The sequence below is a fragment of the Mugil cephalus genome, chromosome 22 (assembly GCF_022458985.1).
Source record: "Mugil cephalus isolate CIBA_MC_2020 chromosome 22, CIBA_Mcephalus_1.1, whole genome shotgun sequence".
Classification (NCBI taxonomy): Eukaryota; Metazoa; Chordata; class Actinopteri; order Mugiliformes; family Mugilidae; genus Mugil; species Mugil cephalus.
The window spans coordinates 3949066-3975628 of record NC_061791.1 but is presented as its reverse complement, the minus strand read 5'-3'; the positions used below and the strand labels follow the sequence as shown (position 1 = coordinate 3975628).

General features: G+C 41.7%; 2 protein-coding genes across 4 annotated transcripts in view; both read left to right on the top strand.

Moving 5' to 3' along the window:
- Positions 1-11235, top strand: part of LOC124999803 (ankyrin repeat and BTB/POZ domain-containing protein BTBD11-A) — a 174787-nt gene extending 163552 nt beyond the window's left edge. For 2 of the 3 annotated variants that reach the window (XM_047574880.1, XM_047574878.1), the window contains 9 exons: positions 672-807; positions 2741-2973; positions 4524-4702; positions 5011-5116; positions 7043-7145; positions 7393-7474; positions 8678-8746; positions 8834-8947; positions 10032-11235. In XM_047574880.1, coding sequence (XP_047430836.1) covers positions 672-807; positions 2741-2973; positions 4524-4702; positions 5011-5116; positions 7043-7145; positions 7393-7474; positions 8678-8746; positions 8834-8947; positions 10032-10262 — 1253 coding nt within the window. In that variant the 3' untranslated portion in view covers positions 10263-11235. The remainder of the gene's footprint in view (positions 1-671; positions 808-2740; positions 2974-4523; positions 4703-5010; positions 5117-7042; positions 7146-7392; positions 7475-8677; positions 8747-8833; positions 8948-10031) is intronic. The other variant, XM_047574879.1, reaches the window with a different exon arrangement.
- Positions 11236-17963: 6728 nt separating this feature from the next.
- On the top strand, positions 17964-24723 carry LOC125000365 (zinc finger protein 99-like). Its single transcript, XM_047575887.1, has 7 exons — positions 17964-18292; positions 19298-19500; positions 19590-19691; positions 19767-19862; positions 20073-20183; positions 21617-21740; positions 21883-24723. Exons 1-7 carry the CDS (start codon positions 18265-18267, stop codon positions 24513-24515), a joined length of 3297 nt encoding a protein of 1098 aa, XP_047431843.1. The 5' UTR covers positions 17964-18264; the 3' UTR covers positions 24516-24723.
- The last annotated feature ends 1840 nt before the right edge of the window (positions 24724-26563 follow it).

Here is a 26563-nt window from a genome sequence, read left to right as displayed (position 1 = left end):
CATCACAAAGTCAATCAGAACAGACTGGTCTAATCAAATTACTCCTGAACAGATGGAGAGGTGGTGTTTTAAACCTTTGACAATCTGTACTTGATAGAAAAATAGCAGCACATTTCCGCCTGGTTGCAATAAACCCCGTCTTTCCGAGCATGTTTGCCCCACGTTGGGGGAATTGATATGTTTCTGTGCACGATGGAAATCAGCCGCTATCACTGTGGGTTCATGCATCCAGGAATTAGACGGTGCCTCAACTATTGTGAGCGTTATTTTTGTTATATTACGTTGGTCTTCAACTGATCTTCATTACAAAATGTTCAGTTGATGTTGTTGGATAAAGATGACAATATAAGGCGAACCCATATATAACCCAATTTAGGGATCCTCTGCAGGGATTAGATGGTTGCAACTCAGTGGAAAACTTGCACAATACCACATAAGTTTCTCAAATGAGCGCCACAAACTGGGGCTTATCCACTTAGCAGTTTTTTGGCCGTGTAAACGTGTCCAATTGGACAGGGTGCAGCCAATTCTGCCTCCTACGTGTCTTGTAAATGGTTTATTTGTATCTCCTCTTGTAACTTTAAAATATTTAAGCAAACACACTTTTTTCCTGCAGCCCCTGCATTGGTATAGTATACCCAACCCTCTCATTCGTCTCTGTCATCATTCAGGTAACTTTGAGCTGGTGAATTTGCTTTTGGAAAGAGGAGCCGACCCCATGATTGGGACCATGTGTCGAAACGGCATCTCCTCCGCCCCGCTGGGAGACATGAACTCATACAGCCTGGCAGCAGCGCATGGCCACAGGTGATACAGGCAATCACACACACAGACACACACACACACACACAGCCAGCGAAGATATATCCATTACCACCGTATTGATCCATTTACACACTCTGCCCTGCTCCATCTGCCTCTCACAAAACCCTGCAGCTCATGAGAGGGGCAGATATCTCATTTTTTTTTGACAATGGGCGCTGCAGTCTATTCAGAGAGCGGCGCTTGCGGCTTCGGTTTGACGTAATTTCTCTGCAGCTGAGTAAGATAAACCTCATTAACATTCGGGCCAGTGAGAGCTGTCGGGAAATGGAGGGGAGTGAATAGCCGACGACACAATGCAGCGTTATTAGGACAATCAATTACGGTGTGATGGTCATGCTGCAGTGTGTTGACAGCGGCATTAGGACTGATTATGGGATGATGGAGCTTAGTTCTCACACGTGAAGAAACAGAAAGAAAAAGAAGAAGATTATCACCTGGAAGCACGCAGGTATCAGTTCTTAACTTCAATAAGGAAAGGACGAACAAATTTGGAGAAATTTCAATGTTGTCCTCACAAGAATTCAAAGAAAATAATGTTTTGTTTGGATCAAGAAAACTAGCTTAGCTTAGCATGATGTCTGTAATCTGTGGGAGATGGTTAGCTTAGCATCTTCTTACTTCAAAGGTGGCGCCAGCTAACGGAACTAATGTGATCGACAGTAACGGCTTACTTTAGCTCAGCTAGCTAACGGGGGTGACTAACTAGCCTCGTTTATTTTTGGTCTTGGTGCTCTAGTTGGTCTCAGTTAACCTCCTGAGACCCAAGCTTTTCTTTAGTGTGTATCTTCAATTTCTCCAAGGTATCTGGGATCAGTAGGACATAAGATGTATAAAAACTAAGTGTCATCTTTGAACAGGAAGTTGCAGTTTTAAAAAAAAAAAAAAAGCCACAAACAACGAAGCAGAATAAGCTGAAATAAAACCTGAAACTTAACGTCCCCATATGAGGACGTAGGGTCTCAGGAGGTTAAATGAAATGCTGAAGTGAATTAAATTAGGCAATGATATGCAAACAAATGGCTAATCAACCAAAGATTTTGCGACCCTACCTCTGCGTATGAAGACATATGCCCTAAGGGAAAGCACGTCAAAGAACTTCTTGGCCGTTGAACCAACAGTACATCATCATCTTTTATGAGTATAAGTTTAACCAGTTGGATCAACAAGGCATGAGACAGAGGAGGTCAACACCAAACAGGAAAGGCAATCTGTAGGAAAATTCAAGAAGCCCTCGTTCCATTCTTTGTTCATCTTTGAATGACTTGGTATTCCCTAAATTTCCAGAATGAATGGTGCTACAGCAGCATGTAAGCTAACCTCATTATGGGGCGCCATATTGTCTTCGATTATTGGTTCTTTGCGTCTTAAAGGAACCCCCTAGTTGCAGTGATATGTTAAACCATGACCAACATACAGCTTAAAGCCTGACAAAATGCGAAACTGAAGCTTCTCCCAGTTTCCAAATCCGTGTGAAACCCCGATGCTGTATCTTTCAGTGACTATCCAATGTTTGGGCGTCCACTTATGTTCGGCCATTTAACCCCACGACACTGAAACCAAAGAGACCATTTGTGGCGATCAAACCCCGCTTTTCCTGAACGGCTTCAAAGCAACGACTGCGAAGCCTCCCACTGACTTGTCATCACTGATCAGGACGTGATGATGTGTATTCTGACGAGGCCCCTCCTCGCTGAAGCAGATGGCGCGATGATGCATTATTAGGCCGTGATCACGCTGTTTATATATGTTACGTGATTCTTCTCGAACAAGGTCGCTGCTTCGTCACCGCGCTGCAGACTTTTAGAGCTGAAGGGGCTTAATGTGGATTTAATGCACTTTTTTTTTTTTTTAGAGCTATTTCCTGACCATAGCTGTGTGTCTGTTTTATTACTTTTTGCACCTGTTTCCCCTCTAGGAATGTATTTAGGAGGCTCCTGTCCCAGTCGGAGAAAGACAAGGGAGATGTTCTGTCCCTGGAGGAGATTTTGGCCGAGGGTTCGGAGCCCGGCGAGAAGAGGTTGGCTCCCCAGGCCAACGGCGGCGGGACGCTGCGAACAGGAAAGGCCAAACTGAGAGCCCTGAGAGAGGCCATGTACCATAGCGCAGAGCACGGCCATGTGGACATCACCATAGACATCCGCAGCTTAGGTCAGATTTACTAATACATGCTTCACTGGCACACATGCCTCGCTCTCTGGTGCCTCCAGCTGTCCTGGAGATGTGCTCATGCTGTGCCTGTCCTGTCCCGTCCTGTCCAGTCCAGTCCAGTCCAGTCCAGTCCATGTGCCGTCCTGTACACACCTCACAGCCTCGCTCATCCCTCCATGAAATAGCTTAGCTTTTTGTTTTTTATTTCTGAGGCGATAATAGCCGAGGCCGAAGGTGTGAACATGATGAATGAAGCTGTGTCCTCAAACGGCGCTCATTTTTGTAAATGTGGCAATCATCAGCTTTCACCCCAACACAGTCCAGCTCATTGAGCACCAGGCCTAAAGTGGCTGTTGATTAGGATTTGATGAGGATTCATTGATTTTTCTTTTTTTTTCCTTTTCTCTTCGCAAAACAGTCTCCAGGTCTGTTGAGTTCTGTAGCTCCTGGTCCTGTCGCAAAGTCTTAATAGTTTGACACTGTAGGAAATATATGCATCTGCTTTCTGTTAGAGTTTTAAGGTTTTAAATTTCCACCACATGTTGGTTAGATGTACACAGAGACAGTTTGTTTGGCCCTGTCCACATATAAATACTTGCTAATTAACACATCACATCTCGTTTGTTTCATCAGTACAAAGATGAAAACCTCTAGTTTTGAGCTGGAGCTTCAACCTGTTAATTAGTGAGGGTTAGAAAATGGTGCGAGGCAGATTCAACTCCCAGTCTTTGTCCGTGTTTGTCCACTCCTTCTTGTCCGTGTTGGTTTAAGCGTTGAGGAGGATGAAGGGATTAAGGAGGATTCATTGTGAACTTTGGAAACAGCAGAAAAATCAGACCAGGTCGGATCTTAAACTGTTTTCCAACCTCAAGAATTACACTTTCAATCCCAGCACATGTTTCTTTTTTTATCTAAGCACAAAACGAACAGAAATGATTAACAGCAGCAGTGCTCTATATTATTATACTGCTATTTATGAATATTCATTATTATTATTATCATTTTGCATTCAGTATTAAGCTATTCCCTATCCCTTTACTAAAATATGTTGGATTCATGTTAATGTGTATTTAAATAATTTTAAATTTGTGGGGGAAAAGTAAAAAAATATATAACAAATGTCTAATCAACCAAATATTTTTCGACCTCCCCTGCAGTACCTCTGCAGACCCCTAGGGGTCGCAGACCCCCTGTTGATGAACCATGATGATGCACAAGATCCAAAACCAGCGAATCTTTAAATTCAAGAAGCCGAGAATTAAATGATGACTGACCTTAGTAAATAATCGATGAGTTTTACCCTCTCACGCTGTGATGCCTATTTCATTTCCATCATAGCAAAGCAGAACATTTAAGGCATATATATATTTTTTTATTTTTTATTTTTTCCCCCCACCGCCACCTTTGACTTTCCACTAATCCAGCGCTTGCTACGCCTTTTTTCAACTCTCACTAAAGCCACAAAGTGATGGAAACATGGTCGGTCCTGTCGCCCCTTTGAAACTGCTCTTCCTGTGTATTCACTGTCCGTGTGGTGCTGGTGTTCCCAGGCGTTCACTGGACGCTGCACACCTGGCTCGAGTCCCTGCGCACCTGCTTCATCCAGCACCGCCGGCCGCTCATCCAGGGCCTGCTAAAAGACTTCTGCAGCATCCAGGAGGACGAGTACACGGAGGAGCTCATCACGCACGGCCTGCCGCTCATGTTCCAGATCCTCAGATCCAGCAAGGTCGGCCTGGGCTTTCTTTAAACGCGCATGTAAACAGGCTCCTCGTTAGAGAATCATCAGGCAAAGCACGGCCGGTTTTGTGAAAGTACAAACTGTCCTGTGCCTGTGTGCCAGGGGTGACACCACCACCAACTCTCATATTTGCATACATTTAGCTGTATTACAAACCATATTATCATACATTTACATGAAATTGTCTCCCAGACAGCTCAGGGGACGGGGATGGGGACGGGGACGGGGGGGTGGGGAAGACAAGAGATTCTAATATGGAGAAACTTTCGTCTGTGTTTTTTTTTTTTATTTTGCAGAACGAGGTGATAAGCCAGCAGCTGTCTGTCATTTTCACGCAGTGCTACGGGCCCTTTCCCATCCCCAAGCTGACGGAGATCAAGAGGAAACAGTCCTCACGCTTAGGTAAGAGAGCTAAAAATAGTGACTTTTAAATATGAGAGGATGGCATCTTTTTCGGGGGTTGTTTTGAGGTCAGGATTCACATGTCAATCCAGTCTGGTATCATGTCTCGTGTTGTTTTTGTTGTATTATCTCATGCGTTGTAATCTCAAGGGAGGGACGGCACGCCCCTTTAATATCTTGTTTGTCAGTTAATGGTATGACATGCAGAACATGCCAGAAGTTTTATTCCTCCCCACTGAAAAGGCTAGCAGAGCGCTATTTATTTCCTTATTTTTTCTTATAATAGCAGGAACTTAGGAGAACCAACCCCCCTCCCATAAAGCCTGGACGCTCTGCATCAGCTCTGCAGGAAGCTAACTACTAGCGTGCTAGTTTAAAACCTCTGCCATTTACAGATTTATAGTTATGGAGGAGGGACATAAAAATATCAAGAAGGCCTTTTGTTAGTACACGCCCTCTTAAGTTAGGACACACCCCTTAGTGTAGGATGAGTCATCAATATTTTGTAATTCTTTTTGTCAATGTTGGAACAAATAATGCTGATACAGAATATATTGTATAAAACTGGGTGCGAGCAATGAAGCGGAAGTGCAAAAAAATCAGCAGTTCATCAAGTGGCCACTAGAGGCTCCAAAAAGGAGCAAATCCCCATAGACCCCCATGTTTACAGCCTGGTACAAAATTAATTTTGATATTTTAGTTGACTATACTCCCCTCAGATATCTATGGAGAGGAATGCCAAATCAAGCTTTTATGAAAAGCTAATAGTCAGTGAGGAGAATTATGCATCTTGCTGTCACTTCTCAAATCCTCTTTGCTTTGTTTAATGCTGCAATTCTCCTCAAATTTATTTTAGAAAATATTTTTTTTCTGGCTGCTGTGCAGCCAACACTGATTTTGTGTGTTTTTGTTCAGGCTGTTCAGAGAGTTTATTCAATCTTTTTTTTTTTTTTTTTGGTGCTGGTGTTTGGCTCAGCACCATCAGACCTGTTGCTCACTATTGCTGCTGGAAAGCTAATTTTCTCATAATGGCTGTCAATTTTAGCAAAAAAATAGCCTCCCACTTTTTTGCTCTTATGATCAAGGCGCGGGTATAAATTGCTTCCTGTATTGTGCTGAAAAAATCATTAAATTGAAAACTCTTCAGATGAGGACTGAAAGCTGGGTGACAGCGTGTTAAATTTTTTATATTGCCACTTTTAGTGTTTTATTTAGAGATACCGGGGTACTGCAAATGATCACAAAGCTCAAAATACAACATTAACAAGGACATAAGGTCTTATCCACCCTAATTATTAACCAGGATTATATTTTGTGCACTATTTTGAATAAAGGCTGTTTCTTTTTCTTTTTTTTCACAAGGAGCTAATGTTTATTCACGCAGAGCCCACGTACAACATGACACATGAAGTGATTTATTTATTTGGACGTTTAATTATTTTGCCCTCTTCAGACTGTGCAAGCCCAGCCTCTGACGTTTCAATCCTTTATTTTTGGATTTGAAGAAGATGAAACACAAATAAAAGGGGAAAAGAGTTTCATGGCCACAAACAATGCAAAGAGATCTGATTTGTCATCTTCAAAGTTCAAGACACACTTTTGACGTTTATGATAATTCGTGTTTTGTGCTCAGACGTGTGTGTCTGTGATGCTGTGAGCATCTGTGCTGCAGCTCCACCTACTGTTTCTTTAATTAATGACACGTTTAGAAGAAATTTACAAAGTGAAGAGCGTGAACAGACAAAACCTCAACTTTGACTAATTTATCAGGACTTAAAGGAGCAGATATCTAATCCAGATCAGCTTCTGTTTCAGCCCTGATAGCTGAGTGATGAGTGTAATTAATAACCTACATTAGCTTAGTGGTTCACTGTTGGTTTGTTGAGTGAGATGCATCGACTTATTGTCTTTCTTTTTCTTCCTCAGACCCACACTTCCTGAACAACAAGGAGATGTCTGATGTTACTTTCCTGGTGGAGGGGAAACCGTTTTATGCACATAAAGTTTTGCTGTTTACAGCTTCACCCAGGTATTTTTTATTTATTTTATCTCATTCGATGGGGTAGAATTCAAGGTTCAAGATGCATTTATTGTCATTATGTGTGTACGTAATGAAACGCCTCAAAATGTCCAAACATTGCTTCAAACTAGCTCCTGGCTAACAGTGCAAATGTAAAACAGTAGAAAGCACTTTAAATAAAAAAGCGCTGTGCAGATATATACACATAAGTAATAATATAAAAAGTTTATGGGTTTTCTTGTCATTTCTTCCCCAGGTTCAAGTCGCTGCTCCAGAACCGACCAGCAGCTGAAAACACCTGCATTGAGATCAGCCACGTCAAGTACAATATTTTCCACGTAAGATGTTTACTGCGTCAAATCTTTTCCATTTATTACACAAGTCTACACTATTTTTAAGGTATTAGTTTGTCTTCCCCTTTGAGACCTGAACATCCACCTGCACATAAAGAAAAAGCTTGAGGTATGTTAATGAGCATAAACGAAAACTGCAGTTCCTCGAGTGGCCACTTGAGGCTCTAAAAGGGAGCAAATCCCCATAGACCCCCATGTTAAAAAGCCCAACTTTACATAATATTAAACATGTTTACAGCCTGGTACAAAATTTTATTTTGGTCTCAATGTTGATTTTTTTCTAACTCAATCATTTATTTTTTTTATTAAGGTTTAAATTTCTGCATAAATGAGGGCGTTCCCGCTTTCAGTGACTAACAGGTAGTGCAGCGTTGGGTGGGCGGGTCTTAATGTCCGATATGAACTATCCACGTGTGGTCAGTAAAGCTCATCCAACATGGCGACCGCAGGCTCCGCCCACTTTGGGCTTCATTTTCGCAGTTCAGAATCCGTCACAATGGGTTTGTCCGTAGTATATAGCACAACACAACAACGTAGCACAACTTCCCAGTGTTCAGCCACAATTTTGTCTTGGTTTTGGCTTTAAAGGGTTAATGACGTAGTCAAACGTCTGCCACCTGCAGGTATGAGGCGCTATTAACGTTCATACGGGTGTAGAATGCATAGAAGTTGCCTCTGGTCTTTGCAGCCTGTTAAAACGTCCGTCTAAAGGTCGCAGAACAATCTGCCTCGGTTTGCCGGATATTTTTTGATGTCGCTCTGGAGCGTCTGTGCCTTTATTCTGTTCTGAAAATAGTCCCCCAACTAGCACAAGGTGTTTTATATTGCAATGAGACCATGAGTAATGAGACAGCATATTGTGTTTCCGACTCATTTTTTGAAGGGAACAAATACTCTTGGTGCTGAGTGCCCCGGCCGACAGGGAAGTTAGGAGGTATTGAATGAGATTTGTTGATAATAAAAAATATATCAAGAGGAGCCAGGCTTGCTTCTTTGGCTTTATTTTATCGTCCCTCACTGACACCTTCTTTCCCATGAACTTGGAATCTACTTATATCTGTCAGGTTATGTCAATTTTATTCAAATAACTAAGATTTTGGATAGGGAAAAGGAAGGAAGCCCCGGGCCTTTTCTGCTCTTTCCTCTTCTAGTACAATAGACTGAAGCCTTAACTGTTCTGTGTTGCAGTTGGTCATGCAGTATCTGTACTGTGGAGGCACCGAGTCCCTGCACATACGCAACACCGAGGTAATGGAGGTAAGAGAGACTTACCCAAGGCATTAGCATTTCCTAATCCCCGAGTTATGTGCATCATTCTGTGCGACTGTGCTGTTTTCCCTGCAGCTCCTGTCTGCAGCCAAATTCTTCCAGCTAGAGGCCCTTCAGAGACACTGTGAGATCATCTGCTCCAAGAACATCACCACCGAAACATGCGTGGACCTCTACAAACACGCCAAGGTGGGAAACTGTCTCCCCTCCGCCTTACTGTATATCATACTGACCATAGATAATCACGTGTTCTTTATTCTGTTTCATTTAAACCTGTTGTTGTAGTTAGTGGGCAATTTAGTCTGCCATCTAGTGGCAGCAAAGGGTCAGTACACTAGTCAGTAAAAACATGATAGTGGATTCATTCTACAGACGATCACGCGCCATCAAATTCTACAGTTGAAACTTTTTTATTTATGCTTTTTAACATTTTTAGTTTGATACGACCTGCAAAGTTAGCAAATCTTATCAATAGCAACAAGCTACAACCTTGCTAATTAGCAAGTACTGCATCTTTCACCGTGTTTTTTTAGTTTTATTTCTCATGTCTTTTTGGGGTTTTCTGAATAAAAATTAAGCTAGAGTCAGAGACAAACGTCAGATAAGTCAGATATTTTCAGTTGGTTGAGGAAAAGAAAAAAAAAAACAATGACAAGAAGTTTAAATATTCACCTAAACGTCATCCTATCCTAATGTCGCTAATGCTAATGTTGCTCTCGACCTTCTAAATCAGTATGCTAAGGTATTTGCTAGCATTTTTATTACATTGGACAACTGAAAAATGGGAAATAAACCTGTAAAAATAGTAAAAAATAAAACTGTATTAATTTAAAGTTATAACTTAATTCGTAGGTGTTATTATAATAACTAATTATTTTAAGTTTTAGCCATGCTAGCGACATTGCTATAGGGATGAAAATGGGTCTGTTAGTTGATTTTAAATTGACGTAACAATTCTTCATGCTTGGTGCTAATGTTAGCTTGCTAAAAAAATGGACATTCATTTTGCTACATTTAGCATCAAGCTATGATTAATGTACAGCGGAAAGCGGCAAAACGTCAAACTGATGCCTGAAATTTGTTGTTAACTGATATCTAAGTTGAGGTTCATTCATGCAATAGCTGCCTAATTGCAGCATTAGCATGTTAAGTTGTGGACATTTGCGTTTACCTCAAAGCACAGCTGTGTCCAATACAACTGAACAGAACTATTATACACTACACTATTAACTACACTTATCACAACTCTTTTTTTTTCCATTTTCTGTTTTAGTTCCTCGGTGCCACGGAGCTCACCGCTTTCATCGAAGGCTATTTCCTGAAGAACATGGTGCTGCTGATTGAACTCGACGGCTTCAAGCAGCTTCTGTACGAACCCCCTCCCGCCGAGAGCCCTGCGTCCAGCCCCGGCATCTGCTCCGACATCCTCCACGACCTGGAGAAGACTCTGGCCGCTCGCATCCACTCCATCCACCTCTCCGCCTCCAAGGGCTCCGTGGTGTGACGCCGCCCTTTTTTCTTTTTCTTTTTTTTTGTTTTTCCTCCAGCCACAGCCTCCATGTAACACCACTTTTTAGCATCCACTGTCCCAATCATGTCCCACCCCCCCACACCCCTCCCTGGTTCTGAAGAGGAGCTGCTGGATGTTTTTATGTCAGGAATTCCCTTTAATTCTGCAGCTCCTTGAAGGGTTAATGTTGGCAAATGTGACAAAACTCAGAGTCTGTCCACTGTTCACCCTCCATCCAGTACCAGTAGAAGAAAGGACAGAACTGCCATGGCCCCGACAGCATCACTTAGACCTAACCGTGATTATTAAAACTTTCTATCGTATTTCATATAAGATACATGCATGGAATACATACTGTACACTTTTTTCACTTGAACGGAAACGGTAGAGTAGAATTTTAACTCGATAAATGCAGCTTTCATCACTGTCTCTGAAAACGCCGTTTTACAAATAACGACACTTTACGGAAGTGGATGCCATTGCAGCGTTAAAGTTTGACACATGCCAAAACTATGAATATAATCCTGCTATACAACGAATAAAAGTCGCTAGTAGCAAAGCCAGCAGGCGGACTTTTAGGCGGACTTATTTAGGTTTTTCATTCCTCGTTGGATACGTTTCACTGTGTTATATATCTACTGTGTGCAGAGGCCAAACTGATCACAGCAGCTTCCACCGTGGCCGACGCCGCAGCAGCTGATTCGACTAGAGACGGCCCACTCAGTGAAATCTATGCTGACCTACGCTTGAAACATGGATGTCCAACTGGGAAATTAACTTGTGATAACTCCACTGATGCTTTTTCGTTTTTGTTTTTTTTCTTTTTTTGCATGACACCTCCTCAACTGAGCTGCCCTGGTATTGCTTTTTTTTATGCAAAGCTTAGTTCACAGACCGATTTTTCGCAAGGAGATGTGTGTGAGAGAGAAAACGCTGCTTATTAACTTTCTATCCACCGAAAAGAAAAGAAAACAAAAAACAGACTGAGCTTTGGATTTGGAGATGGGTTTCAATTGGCAGGGACCTTCTCTTTAAAGATATTTAAAGCGGAGTGTAAATACTGAAAGTCATCGTGCTGGTCGTTCCTTTTTTTGTAAACTGATGTACAGTATTCTCCCACACTCGCTTGGCTCATTGAATGTGCTCCCTGCTGTCTTGTTTATGCAAACTTGCATGTTTAATCTGTTCGTACGACTCCTCTGTTTGGCTTTAGGCGTGCTTTCTGTGTAGAAGTGTAGGGCTGAGTGGAGTGTCGACCGTTCCAGCTTAATTCCAGTCAAATGATTTAATCTTAATTTATTCAGCTCTTTCAGATACATACCGAATTGTCAGGATAGATGCACGGAAAAAAAAAAAGTCACTTTTTTGTTCTGGGCTTCTTCACTGAAAAAAGAGAGGTTGAATTCCTGCACACCTGTTAGTTAGCATGGAGATTTACAAGTGTCTGTCTTCTGAAAAGCTATTTTGAGTTTACAGGAGGAGATGGAGATCTGATCACAATGCAAGACACACCACCTTTGAACTATATTTACGCCTTGCACTGACAGGTTTTTTCCCTGTCAGCATCACGTGTTGACTGGGTAAATGCAGCCAATATTAAACCCATCCCATCCACTGCATTATGTGTGTAAAAAAAAACATCTTGGGTGTCAAAAGTACAAAAAGTTTTTCTTTTAAGTTGGTTGAGTTGGAAAAAGTAGGTTGCTGAAACATTAGTCAAGCCGAGCCAAAACGGCCTATTACGCACATTAGGACTTCAGATCTATGTGGAGCAAAGTCTATTACCCTTCATCCATCATTTACGGTTAGACTGGCATGTGGTTAATTACATTATATTTGGAAACTTGGTTTTCAGTTTGAAAATGTTTGAGACTCTCCTGGTGAATAGAACAAAAGATTATTAACCGTGCAAGGAAACATGGACTTTTTTGATAGAAACTTGAAGGAACAAGCAGTCGAGTGACGATACTAATGACTAATTCAAGATAGATTTTTTTATGAAGTAGTAGCTGCAAATCCGAAACCTTTAAATTCTTTCATCTGTGGCTCTAACTGCTGGTGGAAGATTAAAAAAAACTAAAATAGTCTAAAGTTTAAAGGACCAATGTGACGGATGTTGTGACACCTAGTGGTGAGGATACAGATTGCAATCACTCACTTTCCAAGCGTGTAGGTGGACCTTTTCAACAAATTCGTTGTCATTTAACTAAAATTGCACTTAAAATGGAATTACACTTTTAAGAATAAAAGTAATACAACTAAAGTAACAATTTTGAAGTTTTACTTTTATCAAAATGCCTAAATGTTGGCATAAATGTTAGCCAGTAATGTTAACTGTTGTAAAATGTGCTAACAGCTAATCATGCTAACATCATAAAACTTGAATTTTAAGACATAACATGAGTTTATTTGTTAACCTGTTGTTTAATCTTAACAGAAATTAAACAAAGTGGTTGTTAATGCTATGTTAAGACAAACAAAAAATAGCATAAAGTTTAAAGGACCAGTATGACGGATGTTGTGACACCTAGTGGTGAGGAAGCAGAATGCAATCACTTTTCTTTCAACAAAAAATGGTTCAGAAAGAGTTTATATCATTTACCGATGTGTTAATTGTCTGTGTTGTGCTGAAGGTGTGCGGCAATTCAACTTTTTGACCCAAATAAATGTATTTTCCTACATACCTGTCTACCAGGTGTGCATTAAATAAGACCAGAAGGACCAGAAAATACTATCAGCCCTGTTGTTTAAATGTGCATCATGCAGTTGAATAAGAGTATTTTTAGCTAACTTGACAATAGAGTAAATTATATTAAACAGAGTATATTTCATGAATGTAACAATGCAACAGAGATATTTACAAAATGTGCAATGTGTCCAGACCAAAAAAAAAAAAAAAGTACGTTTCCCACTTGTCTCCAATGTCTCACAATGCAAACGTCTTTCAAAGTGTCCTCATACCTCGTGCTGTTTGTTTCTCCATTAATCAGACTGTACCTTGAGATAAAAAACGAACCCTATGGCTTAAAATACTGTAGCACACTCAAAGAAAACTACTATTGATTCTGGGCCCAACAACTCATTTCAAGAGAAACACAGAGGCATATACGAGTTGGTTTTAAGTTCTGTAAATAGTTACAGAAAATGAGATATAGATATTATCCTATGACTTTATTTTCTTACCTGCATACATAGCACTATATATTTTATTTTACATTCCACAGCTATTTTGTTTTACAAAAGTGAAAAAAAGACGATATAAAAAAGACAAATTTTTTGAAATTAAGCAATATTTCCATTCGATTGTATTGCTCTGAGTAGTGATCAGCAGCTAGAGTATAAATGTGAACTGAAATACTGATAAATATCTTAACGTAGGCAAACGAGTGACTGAAAGAAAAGCAGAAATATATTGTTTTTATTTAGGTCTTTGTGACACCCCATGGTGTATTTCAGCACGGTGGCCATACTGTTGATTTTAAAGAAGCAAATGAGTTACGTCATTTTATTGAACCATTCCCACATTTGAATGGAAACTTGCTAATAATTAAATGTGAAATGTAACTTAAAGATGCAAACCGTTTTGTCTCCGCAGAGGTAAAAAGGTTCATAATGATGTCAAGCACTTTTTGTGCTAGTGTTACTGTAGCCTCTCACACACAATCATTGGTACGTTTAGAAGTCTTATTGTGATGCAACAGCAGCTGAACATGGCTTTCACATTTCAGTACGAGAAGAAGCCAAGAGACTTCAAGCTTATATGTTTTATTAGCAAAAAAAAAAAAGACTAACGTTAGCTTGCCCCTTGTACTGGCGCTTTTGACCCCGAAACTTGGTCAAAACCGTAGAATAAATGTCGGTTCGCATGGCTCTTCTTGTTTAATGTTGTTGAGAATGTGCTCTGTACACCAGCTTCATCCAACAAGACCCTCTCTCCCCTTTATTTGTCAGAGGATTGATTTGCTTGCGTATTTGTTCCTGGTAATAAACAAACATTTCTCTTGGACTCAGTGGAAACGTGCATGGGATATTCACTAGATTTCAAAAATACACACAGTCGGGTGGGGGGGGGGGTGGATGAACTTTTGCAATTGTTTTTTTTTTTTTCTTTGATGAGAACATGTATATTGTACAAAATATATATATATATATAAATATATATGAAATATAAATTATACATGGTGTGAGAAGCAGGGATGTGGTGGAGTATAACAACAAAAGGGAATGTTGCACTCGTGCTACAGTTTCTGTTGTTCCATGACATGCTTTTGTGGACAGCTAATAAAAGACCACAGATTAAACCATATCAAGCTAATTTCATTATTTATTTTGCCTTTATTTCCGATGCCATTTTAGTCACGTGTCACCATCTGTTTGTCAACCGGTTTTGGCTTCTTTTATGGGTAGAGGTAGGTTGGAAGCTCCACCTCTGCCTGATCCACCTCGATTGAGTTCACCTGCACTCGTTGCACAGCTGCAGCCGATCAGCCTGGGTTACAAAAGCAGGCGGCGTCCAGCAGCTCAGTTGTGTGAGTGACACTGGAGGGTAAACACCATCAGTTTGCTGTCTTGGTTGTTGTGGCATCTTTGTTTTGTGAAGAGGTTTATTTTCCCCTAACGTCCCTCCCTCCCAGTGACTCCTTGTTTTTGTTTTTTGGGTCTTTCTTTGTTCGTCTGTCATTTGATAGATTTAGTGAGCGTCGCCTTTTAGACCCCAAAAGACCCAGTTCCATCATTTCTTGTTAGTTTTCCCATTGTGACCTCAGTTTGTGATTTTGTTTTTGTAAGCTTATGGATACAAAAATCTACGATGACTTGGATAACTTCCAGGAGCATAGTTTTTCTATGTAATTTCTCAGTTGTATACTTTCATTACTTGGATCCTTTTTCTTAATTTACAAACATTATGAGTGTTCATGATAATATTCAAACTTTACCAAAAAAAAAGTTGTCTCTTTCCATTGACTACCATTTACCTTTCATCTTCTCACGCCTGTTATTCTCCATGAACATGTATCGATGACATAACATGAAATGAATTCATTCTTAAGACAAAAGACTGAGGATGTAAACGTTGAAGCAACTAAATTCTGTTGGCAAGAAATAATTTGCAGATTATTTGGTGTACTTCTGTGATTTAAGTACACTTACATGTAGAAAATAAACCAGTTTCAGACCTCAACTTTTATTATTGCGTTGGGCATTACTGCTTCACTGAAAACAGCTAGCAAAGCTGTGTGCTAGTCAGTAGGCTATGCTAGCTGGTTAAAGGTCGTTGGTGTCATTTGTTCACACACTTAAAACAGAATTACACTTTAAACAAAAAAAGCAATGCAACTAAAGTAACAAGTTTTAAGTTTTACTTTTATCAAAACACCTAAATGTTAGCATAAATGTTAGCCAGTAATGTTAACTGTTGGACTTTGAGACATAATATTATTTTATTGTTTAATCTTAACCGAAATTAAGCAAAGAGGCTGCTGATGCTATGCTAAACTAAGCTAGCTGTCTTCAAATTGTGCTGTGTTTACCATGAAACAGCTTTGAATTGTGATAGCATTTTATTCTAAAACCATGGTGACGAGGAGGGATGATGGTAATTTGCAGATTAATGGTGTGCTTCTGTGACATACTGGCTCACATGTGGAAAATAAACCAATTTCAAACCTCAACTTTTATTATTCCTTTGAGCATTCCGAACTAAAAACGGCTAGCAAAGCTGTCTGCTAGTCAGTATGCTATGCTAGCTACTAAAAAGTCATTGTTCAACACTTAAAACTGAATTATGCTTTAAAGAATAAAAGTAAGAGAACTAAAGCAACAAGTTTTTTTTACTTTTGGCAAAATGGCTAAACGTTAGCATAAATGTTAGCCCGTAATGTTAACTGTTGGATGATTTGCTAACAGCTATTTATGCTAACATCATAAAACTTTAAATTTAAGACATCACATAAATTTATTTGTTAACTGTTGTTTAATCTTAACAAATTAAGCAAATTGGCTGTTGATTCTATGCTAAACTAAGCTAACTATCAAGAGTTGCTACCTTCAAATTGCGCTGTGTTCATCGTGAAACACCTTTGAAATGTAATAGCATTTTATTATAAAACCATGGTGACGAGGAGGATTGAACGGACTAGAAATGAACAACTACAGTGCCCGCTTAACTCATTCTTAATTAAAAAACGGCAATTACTTTTTTTTTATTAGTCCAGTATAACAAAACTTGAGAAGAAGTTAGAGTAAACATGTCAGTTCAGTGACCTCTCTTGAAAATGGGGTTAATTTATGGACAACAGAGGGTGACACAGAAATAACAGATGAAAACAAACACGGAGCTCCTACTGGGGAATAATTTTATTTGTTCTTTTACAAGGACACTCCAGCGTCCTCTGCATAAAAATGTGACAAATCTGGCCACAGCCCAGCGCCGAGGTATTTTATTGTTCCCTTTAGTCCAACTTAGTGGCAAATGGCCCAAGAAACTAAAAGTCACAAGCAAGCAGACTGTCTGCACTGTGACTGATGAAGAAATATAAGGTCATAAAAAATCTGGAGAAGAATCCTTTTATTTCTCCATAAGGAAAGACTGCGCAAAATGTGTTACACTACTGGATTACCAGAAGGGCAAAGAGGAAAAACCTTACTTTATATTATCTGGGTCTGGGTAATCAGATCTATTTATATTGCTATGAATTTTCTTGTATATATTCCTCACAACTATCACAAGGAAATTTCCCATACGTGGGATAAATAATGTCTTGCGTCTTATCTCTTATAAATCAGGAATGAGCTACGAGGGCGCTCTGTGTCAAAATCCCATTTACGACTTAAATAGTTTTAGTTTATATTGAGCTCATTTGTTGTAAAGTGGGTTTCATCAAATTGCTTTTTTTCTCCTGTTTTTCAAGTAACTCAAGAAAAAAAAATTGATAAGATCTGCAGCAGTCAATTACCTTTATAATCAGTTCGTGGTTGCAATTTCTTGTTTGTTTTAAGCAGCTCAACTCAAGCTTAACTTACCACCTTATCAAACATTTTGGTTGTTTGCAGTGCTGGTTGTTTTTAATACACACAGACAATAACACATCACCAGATACCGCAACTCATCATGTTGTTAAATATTTTATTCAGATAATTGAATCTACAGTATATTATCCTTGAGTGAAAGCTGCATTTCCCCTAATGTGACTATATTTTCAGACATGGAAGATGCTGGAAAATGGTTATTTCTTTAAGCTGAAGACTAAAATAATCAGTTGACCAGCCTGCTGACTAAAAATGTAATATGCAAAACATTTTTAAGCAAAAAATAAATAAATAAATAACAAATACAAATTAAAATATGACTTAAACTGTGTTTTTTTTGTTTTTTGTTTTTTTGCTCCTTTTTATATAATGGTCAAATCAATTAATAAAGCAAAATTAATAAATGTAATCAATTGTTAGTTGCAGCCCAGATAAGCAATAATGTCTACCTGCACTTTTCTAAAAGGAGAAATTACAACATAATGTAACCAGAAAAAAATGAAATGCATTATTATATTATATTTCTTAAACATTACATTTAAAAATATAATTATGTATTTGCTTCTTTGGATCAGATCAAAAATATTAATGTTATTCCCTCAAACGGCCTCTAGGTGGTGGTGTTACCCAACACAGCTTTGTGAGAGCCAAGTATTGTTTGGACGAAGAAGAAGCGCATTTCCTCGCAGGGAATGTCAAAGTTAGTGAAATTATGACACGGCGTGATTGTTTCCTGACGAAAGTTAACAGAATAGACGTCTGGGTAGTTCTTTTAAGCAGATATGAACCAGTAACAGATGCGTCGACCTGACGAAACCGGCGAAACTTTATCTACGCCTGCGCACTCCTAACTGGATATCAAGCCTCCCTTCCTCCCCGCCAACTTGCACCGCAGGGTCGGGCGGACGTCGACTCACAACAACCCCGAGTTGATTTGCGTGCTTAATTGGTCACTTTCCGAGACAACATGGATAGCCCACATCGTATCGACAACGGTAAGCAGATGAGAATGAAAACAAGCGCCCCCCGTCTCGAGTTATAAGGTTTTCTTTTCGAGTGTGTGCGCCCGATTTTGAACATGGCGTACCCCGCTCTGAGATGGCGGTGGCTTTGTGCTACGTTACACCGCCAGAGAGCCTATGTGTGCAGGATTTAATGGGGAGGAGATAAGCTTCGGCTAAGACGGTTCACTAAAACTATCATTTCAAAACAAAAAATTGCTTTAATGTGACTGTAGCCACGTAGGTGCCCGCATTAGTTCGATGAAGTGAGTCGTTACGGCTGACAGGTGCTGCATTCGCGGTCGTTAGGTAAAACAACCGTTAGCATTGGTGGCTAAAAACAAAGTAACTAACGGTGAAGTCGGACAGTCTCATCCTTATTAAACATGTATGAACGGGATTCACATTACATCGTGTGCTGTTTTTTTACAATTTCGACAACTTTATTTGCTCAGAAAGATGTCACGACCGCAGAAGCCGTATTTAACACAGAGATTGGGTGCCGCGTATGGTGGTCGTAATTACGACAAATTGGTCGGTCCACGAATGCACCTAAGGGTAGTTTAGAGGCGGTGCGAGTTTAGCTGGTGCGTTCAAGGGTGAAAAATTACACTATTTTTGTTAAGAAATATGAGGAAGATGCTAACCTGGACTAATTTAGACTTCAAATATATATATATGTTTTTTGTACGATCATTATTTGGCTTTTTGTAACTCATACACAAAAAAATAATTAAAGCTGAAGTCAAAAATTCACACATTGTAAGACTGATAAATATTTTTTTCTGGGTTGTTTTCCAAGTAGAATTAAACTTTTGCGCTTAAACAATTCACAAACACTTAACAAAGTGTCAGTTAATTGGGGGGAAAATGCTCTGTATTGTTTATTACCAATTAAGAGTTTGTGTATTCATCTTAAAATTAAAAACACATTCAATATATTATATGAAAAATAAAAGATGTTGCTCCTGTTTGTGCAACAACACTCGCCTTTTCCAGACCTGCCTCTCCTGTTGCCGTCCCTTCGCCTCTTCATCCCCCCCCTCCGCCTGGTGTCTGCAGCCATGTGGCACGTCGTCCAGCGGGGACACGTGCAGGACTACGGGATGGTGGAGGAGTTCATCGCCACCGTCACAGAAGTGGTTCCTGAACTGCTGAACGCCGATCAGAAAGCCCAGCTCCTCCTGGGACTCAGAGCGCGGGTACGACTCAGACATTTTAATGATTTTTTTTAGATGCAGGAAACGACGGACAAACGCTCATCTTCTGTTCTCGTCTCTGTCTTTTGAAGGTGGTTCTTGAATTGTGTCGGGCTGAGCAGATAACGGACACGGAAACCATTGAGATGCACCTGGACCGCATCAAGGCTCTCGTATCCACCTGGGCAGCGCAGGTTGGGATCTTAAAGTGTCTTGTTTGGGTCGGCGGTGTTGTGCTTTCTTTTACTTAAAGTCATTTTTTGTTCCAGCCGTGTTTCGCAGAGGTCGAGTTTCCAGAGTCAAACTTTGTGGATCAAGTCGAGTTGTTGTTAAAAGACACCGAAGAGAAGGAGAAGTTCTTTCAGGTTCGTGATCCGATCACTTACGTTAAACTAAAGACTTGAAACACGTCTTCTTCAATAGTAACGTAAAATAAAGATGGCGGATCATAGAGGCATTTAAAAAGCTGATTTTCTTTAAAACGTCTGATTTCTCCCATGATTTATTTCGGTATTTTGGTTTAAATATGTGTTGGTGTCTGCTTTGGTTTGTAAACTGTTTGTTCTTTCCTCCAGGATGTCTTCCCTACAGACTTTGGGCCTGAATACGACAGCGCCCTGCAGGTGCTGATGCTGGATTTTCTGTCCAGACTGGAGAAGCTTCTCCCAGTGCCAGACCTTCAACAGGTACAGTTTTGCCTCTGTTGTGTCTAATCACGTCACTGAAACGCTAGTATTGAGTTTCTCTGTTTACTTTAAACAACAGCAACCAGGGCTAAGGTTGCATTGACGATAATTAATGTTTAACAACTTAATTTTACTGCAACACGGACAATAAAGGAAACAATAAAGAGTTACGTTTCTTAGCATACATGACCATAATTCAGGCTGAAGTCTGCTCCTCTGTTCCTCCTAGAAACCAGATCACTTTTAGATCTGATGGGTCTAGATGTGTCTAATATTAATCACAGTTTGTTACAATGATGTTTCAGAGTGTTTTGGTTTTACTAGGCTATTATCTTGTTGTTTTTATGTGACATGGGCTTGTAGTTCCCATATAACACATGAAAAACTTAAATTACACTGTAACAGCATTTCAACGTATGTATGTGGTAAAATACTGTCTGTACGACCGATTTAATGCAACAAAAACTAATCAAAAGAGCTAATAAACAGAATATTACAAGAACTTCTAATTACTTTACACGCGGGGCGGCCATCTTGGTAACTCAACAGCGGCTAGTGTTCCAGTTGAAAAGTCCAACTTGCAACTCAGAAATTCCGACTTCTGAGTATAAATGAAACGACCAACCTCATCTGAAGCAGCATCACAAAAAACAGCATGAGGACTTTCAAAGAAACAAACGAATCTGTCAAACATCTGTTTGAGTAATATCACCTGATCAAGCCTTTTCTAACATTCCACGCTACAAAATAAGTTACCAACCTACGTATCGGAGGTGAAAAAAGTTGGTCCTTATAAATCAGCTTCTACAACTTAAGCTGAATCACATGTTGGACTCATAATTCATTCACATACAGGCTTTAAATCAGAGGATTATACAGGTTTAAGCTCCTCGTGTGTATTAGTTGTAAAAACAAATACACTTGTCTTTACCTAAGAATCATTGGATCGTCTGTGAAATCAGTTGTCTTGTCATAATACTGTCTGTCTGTGACTTTTTTGGTTTGTTTTGGCATCATCTATACCTGTTTCTGTAGTTGTCTGTTGTGTGATTGTTGTGTTGTGTACCCACCTTGGGACTAGCATTAGTGCTAAGTCCGCTGCATTCACACTGATGGTTAATGCATCAACACTGATTAATGTGCATTGTCCCAATTCAGTAAATTACTATATACTACTAATAAAATATATCTATGTATATAATCTAAAAAATAATGCTTGACTATATGTATGAATCAAACTGTATTGTGCAGTCGGTGCCTTTATATTTCCTAAAATACTGCATGTTAGTACGTCTCACATGCAACTTAACGGCATTTCTTTATTGTTTACCATGTTTTTGAAGCCTGTAAATGAAACGAGGGGGTTAAAATGGACCAAAGTTAAACCTAAATGTTTATTTTCCTCTTTTTAATCTGTATTTGTGTGTTTCCAGACTGCATCCCTGCTCAGCGCTGTCCCCTCTGCCCTGGAGGAGTGTGCACACTCGGTTCCCGACCCGTTGCACCTGAAGACCGTGCTCCTGTACCACACGACCCTCGGACATTTTGATTTATCTGGTGAGTTTTGTAGTTGTTGTCACACCTCGGTTTGTATATTTTATAGTTTATATATTTAGTGCGAGTTATTTCCACAAACTGGATGTTTTTGCTGAGAGCTGCTGGTCACACCGCTGAACAGGATTCATCTTTTTCCCCACAGATGAAACTCAGACCATTCCATCCTCCTTCGGAAACTGCATCCTGTCTTCGCTGTCCCTTCCTCAGCTGGAGAAGGTCGTGATCCATCCGGACGAAATGCACCTGCAGCCGTCATCGGAGCAGATGCCGGACTGTATGACCGTGCAGGTGGAGGGTGAGACTGTGACGCTGCTGGACTACATACAGATCGAACAGCCGCCCGGTTTGATCGAGCACAACGATCCGGACGAGCACGAGCTGAACGAGGAGGAGGTGGCTGGAGATGCGACGCACGAGGAGGAGGAGGAGGAGGAGGAGGAGGAGGAGGAGGCGGGCGACGCCTTAAAGCCGGCGTCTTTTCAGCCGCTGAAACAGAGTAAAAGGCTCCAGCTTAAGAGAAAATCACTAAAAGAAAAGAAAGACTCCACGTCTGCTAAGAGGCAGAGAAAAAAGTACCCTAATAATAAGACGTGTCCCGTGTGCAATAAGATTTTCCGGAGAGCTGCAGCCATGAGGAGGCACCAGGAAATTCACAACACGAACCGGGACCTCAAGTACAAGTGCGCCAACTGTGACAAGCGATTCAGGGACCACTACGACATGAACCGACACTGCATGCGCGTTCACGAGAAAGGAGACTTCGGCGTCTGCGCCAAAGAGGAGGACTTCGTGGATCCCGGCACGTCGGAGACGTCGGAGAACAAAAACTGCTCTCTGTGCGGGAAGTACTTCGCCCGCCAGGTGGACATGGACCGGCACATAAAGTCCCACTCGGAGGACAGGCCGTACAAGTGCTCTTTCTGCGAGAAGAAATTCAAGAACCCGTACGTTTTAAAGAGGCACCAGAAGGAGATCTGTAAGAGCAGGGAGCAGAAAAAGCCAAAGAGGAGGGAGACGCCCTGCTCGAGTCCTCTGACGGCCACGGAGGCTTCGACGGAGGGGAAGATCTGCCCCATCTGCAGCCGGGTCCTTCCCTGCACCGCGGACATGGCGAAGCACCTACGATCTCACACGGAGGAGCGTCCCTTCATCTGCGTCTCTTGCGAGAAGGGCTTCAAATACAAAGACACACTAAAGAAGCATCAGATCATTCACGGCCACGAAGGCATCAGGGAGGAGCAGAGCAAGTCGGTGGAGCAGATTCTGGCCGACACGCTGAACTGCGCCGATATCGACGGGCTCTGCAATAAAGACGCTCAACCAGGTGCGGCCGCCTCCGAAGAGGCCTCCTCTGTGCACAAGGTTAAGAAAAAAGCCCACAAAGTGTGTCCCGTCTGCTCCAGGGCGTTCGACAGCGTCAAAACGCTCAACAGGCACATCCAGTGTCACACGGACGACCGGCCCTACCACTGCGTCCACTGCAAGAAGCGCTTCAAGCACATGCACGGCCTGAAGAGGCACCAGATTTACGCCATCTGTCACAAGAAAACTGCCAGATTCTTGTGGAAGAAGGAGCTAAGGGCCGGGCCGAGCCAAAGCGACGCGGCCTCGGCCGACGGCCAGCAGGGGGCGCCGCTGAAGATACCCGTGTGGTGCTCCAACTGCGGCAAACACTTTGAATACCTCTCCGCTTTGAAGGAGCACCAGCAGAACGTCTGCCAGGTGGACCTGAGGGAGATCATGAAATGCGACGACTGCGGGAAGGAGTTCAAGAGCATGACGATGCTCAAGGTGCACCAGAGGATCCACGACCCGCTCTACTGCAAAGAGTGCGGGAAGATCCTCGCCAACGAGGCCGCCTTCGAGCGCCACAAGCTCATGCACAGGCCGATGCAGTGCACGATGTGCGACGAGACTTTCACCCTGCTCAGGCGCTTGAGGGAACACTACGAGAAGCAGCACAGCTTCACCGGACCTTACCCGTGCGCGCAGTGCAACAAAACCTTCATGCAGCTGTCCTACCTCGCCATCCACCAGAGGATCCACAAAGGAGAGTTCCCGTACGTCTGCGACATGTGCCCGGAGAGGTTCAGGTCGTCCAACACCCTCACGGTCCACCAGCGGAAACACACCGGGGAGAAACCCTTCCTGTGCTGGCAGTGCGGGAAGTGCTACCGCTCGGCCTCGGAGCTCACGGTCCACATGGGGACCCACTCGGAGGAGAGGCCGTGGTCGTGCACGCAGTGCGACATGGCGTACCGCACGAAGCTGCAGCTCACGAACCACGTGGAGCAAATCCACATCGGCGTCCGCTACCCCTGCAACAGCTGCGGGAAGCAGTTCATGAAGGAGACGTCGCTGAAGAGGCACGAGCTCATCCACACGGGGGAGAGGCCGCACCAGTGCACCGTCTGCGGCAAGACCTTCCTGACGGCCAACGAGCTGCGCCTGCACAACCGCTACCACACCGGGGAGCGGCCGTACAAGTGCGAAGAGTGCGGCAAAGCCTTCATCCAGTCGGGCTACCTCAAGTCGCACATGCGCATCCACACGGGAGAGAAGCCATTTAAATGTGACATATGCGACAAAGGCTTCCGGCTGTCGTACCACATGAAGAAACACAGGCGGACTCACGCCGGGAAACCAAAGAGCTACGCGTGCGAGGAGTGCGGGTTATCATTCCTCCAGAAAAAGTCCCTGTGGGAACACTCGCTGACTCACGACGTGAAAATCGAGTCCTCGTTCACCGACGAAGTCAGGATAGAATTTCAGTAGAAAAACACTTTTTTCCGCAAGATGTTGCAAGTTCGACCAAGAAACACTTCATTTCGTTGGGTTTATTCATAAGCTGGTGCTCTTTGTTTTCCACTCCTGCTTCGTTTTGTTCTTATGAAAAACATATTGATGTCATGTATCTACTGGAACTCAGTGAATATGTTGTTTTTGTTTGTTTTTTTAAAAAAATAAATCAATCATCAATGAAGTTGTTGTTACTTCCTCTTTTTTCTATATGTAAAAAAAGCGTCTGTCTGTTAAATGATTAGTTTAATGTCAGAATATTTCAATCAGAAGCTGTTTTTTTGTTCTACAGCTTTAAAATATGCTGCTTTCATTCTCATTTAAGTCAAGTCATCAGTCCTGCTTTAGATGCAAAGCAGCACTTTGTGTACGGCAGCTAATGATGTGACTGTAAGACTGCGTTTGTCTCATTTAGTCTAAAACCCAAATATTTTAAGAGAAAATCCTCAAATTTTTGCTTCTGTGAACTTAAAAGCATCGATTTTAAACCGTTCCTTGTCAGCCAAGTGATCCATGTTACTTTACTGCCTAATTAGTCCTAATTTAGTTGCTACTCCGACTATATACAGACCATCTATAGTTCATCTAAGAACCAAAAGACTTTTAACAAAGCCCTCCAAGTCAGAATCCTCAAACTATTAACATCTGTAAAGCTACAACTTCAGAGGTACCTTCTCGCTTAATCAGACTTCATTTAGACCATTTGTTGGACCAAACCAGCTCGCACCTTTAGGCAGTTTGATGAGCAACTACAAGCAATGATTGTATTTGCTTCGTATTTGTCTCATTTAATCCATCTAAAACCAGTATCTTTACCTGAATGTGTCCATCCAATGCTTCAAAAATGTTTATAAAGTATGTCTGGGAAGGTAAAACCAGCAGTGTTTGTGGTAGATCTTCTCTACCCTAGTGGTTAGTTAATTCATATAGTTTTGCTGCCAATCCCCTACAGTCAGCATAGTAGTAGTCTTAATGCCATGCTGCATAGTTTTATCTTGTTCCTTCTGCTGCTGTTGTACAGAAAATGAGTTAATACATTAATTGAGGAGCTATATCGACTCTCCAAGACGGGCGTCCCAATACTTGCCAAGGGATTTATTTGCTAACGATGCCTCTATAACATGTAGGAAAGACTTTGGATTTGTGCATCAGAATTAACTGGAGATGAGTCTTTGGATACAGTTTGTGAATTTGTGAGTAAGTAACCTCCTTTAACCAGTAGATGGCAGTATAGTAGTGATAATGAGGCTCCTCTCAGCGTTGGACTCTGCAAGCTTCCCAACACATGAGTAATAGCGTTTAACCTTTATATCTCTGTTCCAAAAAGTATTGCATGCACGCAGACATTTGTTTACTGGATATTTGTTTGTTCGTGCGCTTTATGCAACATCAATTTCCCAATAATTGTTTATACAGGCTCGGCAAATCGATATTTATCCTCTGGTCTTGTCACGGTCACCTGACTGTTGACGCAGCGTGAGTGACAGGTGAAACTGCAGCAGCGGCAGCGGCGGCAGCAGCATCCCTGCGTTCTAGGGAAACTGCCCCCATCTTAGAAAAATCAAAGCCTGAGTGAGTCTCTCCAGAGTGTTGGGGAGCAGATCACTTTTTAACCCAGAGCATATTGATTTATATGGGGCTGTAATTGCTTCAGTGTGTCCTGGATTATTCCCCCCCGTAATTGAGGCCTGGCAGAGGTCTCCTTCCTAGACATAGCCTCCCTGCTGCCAGGTGGTGGGTAGAGAGGAGCGCTGCACCCACTCCCCAGCCCACCAGCCAGCCAACCAAACAGCCAGCAGGCCGGGGGAGCGCCAGGCAGCGGCGGCCCTTTACCCCCAGAACCACTGCGCTACATGGGATAAGTAAACAGCGCAAACAGTACGTTTTCCCTGCATGCTTTGAGGTCGCTCTCACAAGCCCTCGTCCAGCTCTAATTGCAGCATGAGGCAGCACATTACGAGGAAAGCTGGATAGGACAGACAGCTCGCTGCAATATCACTGACATTAAGTTCTGACTCGGTGCA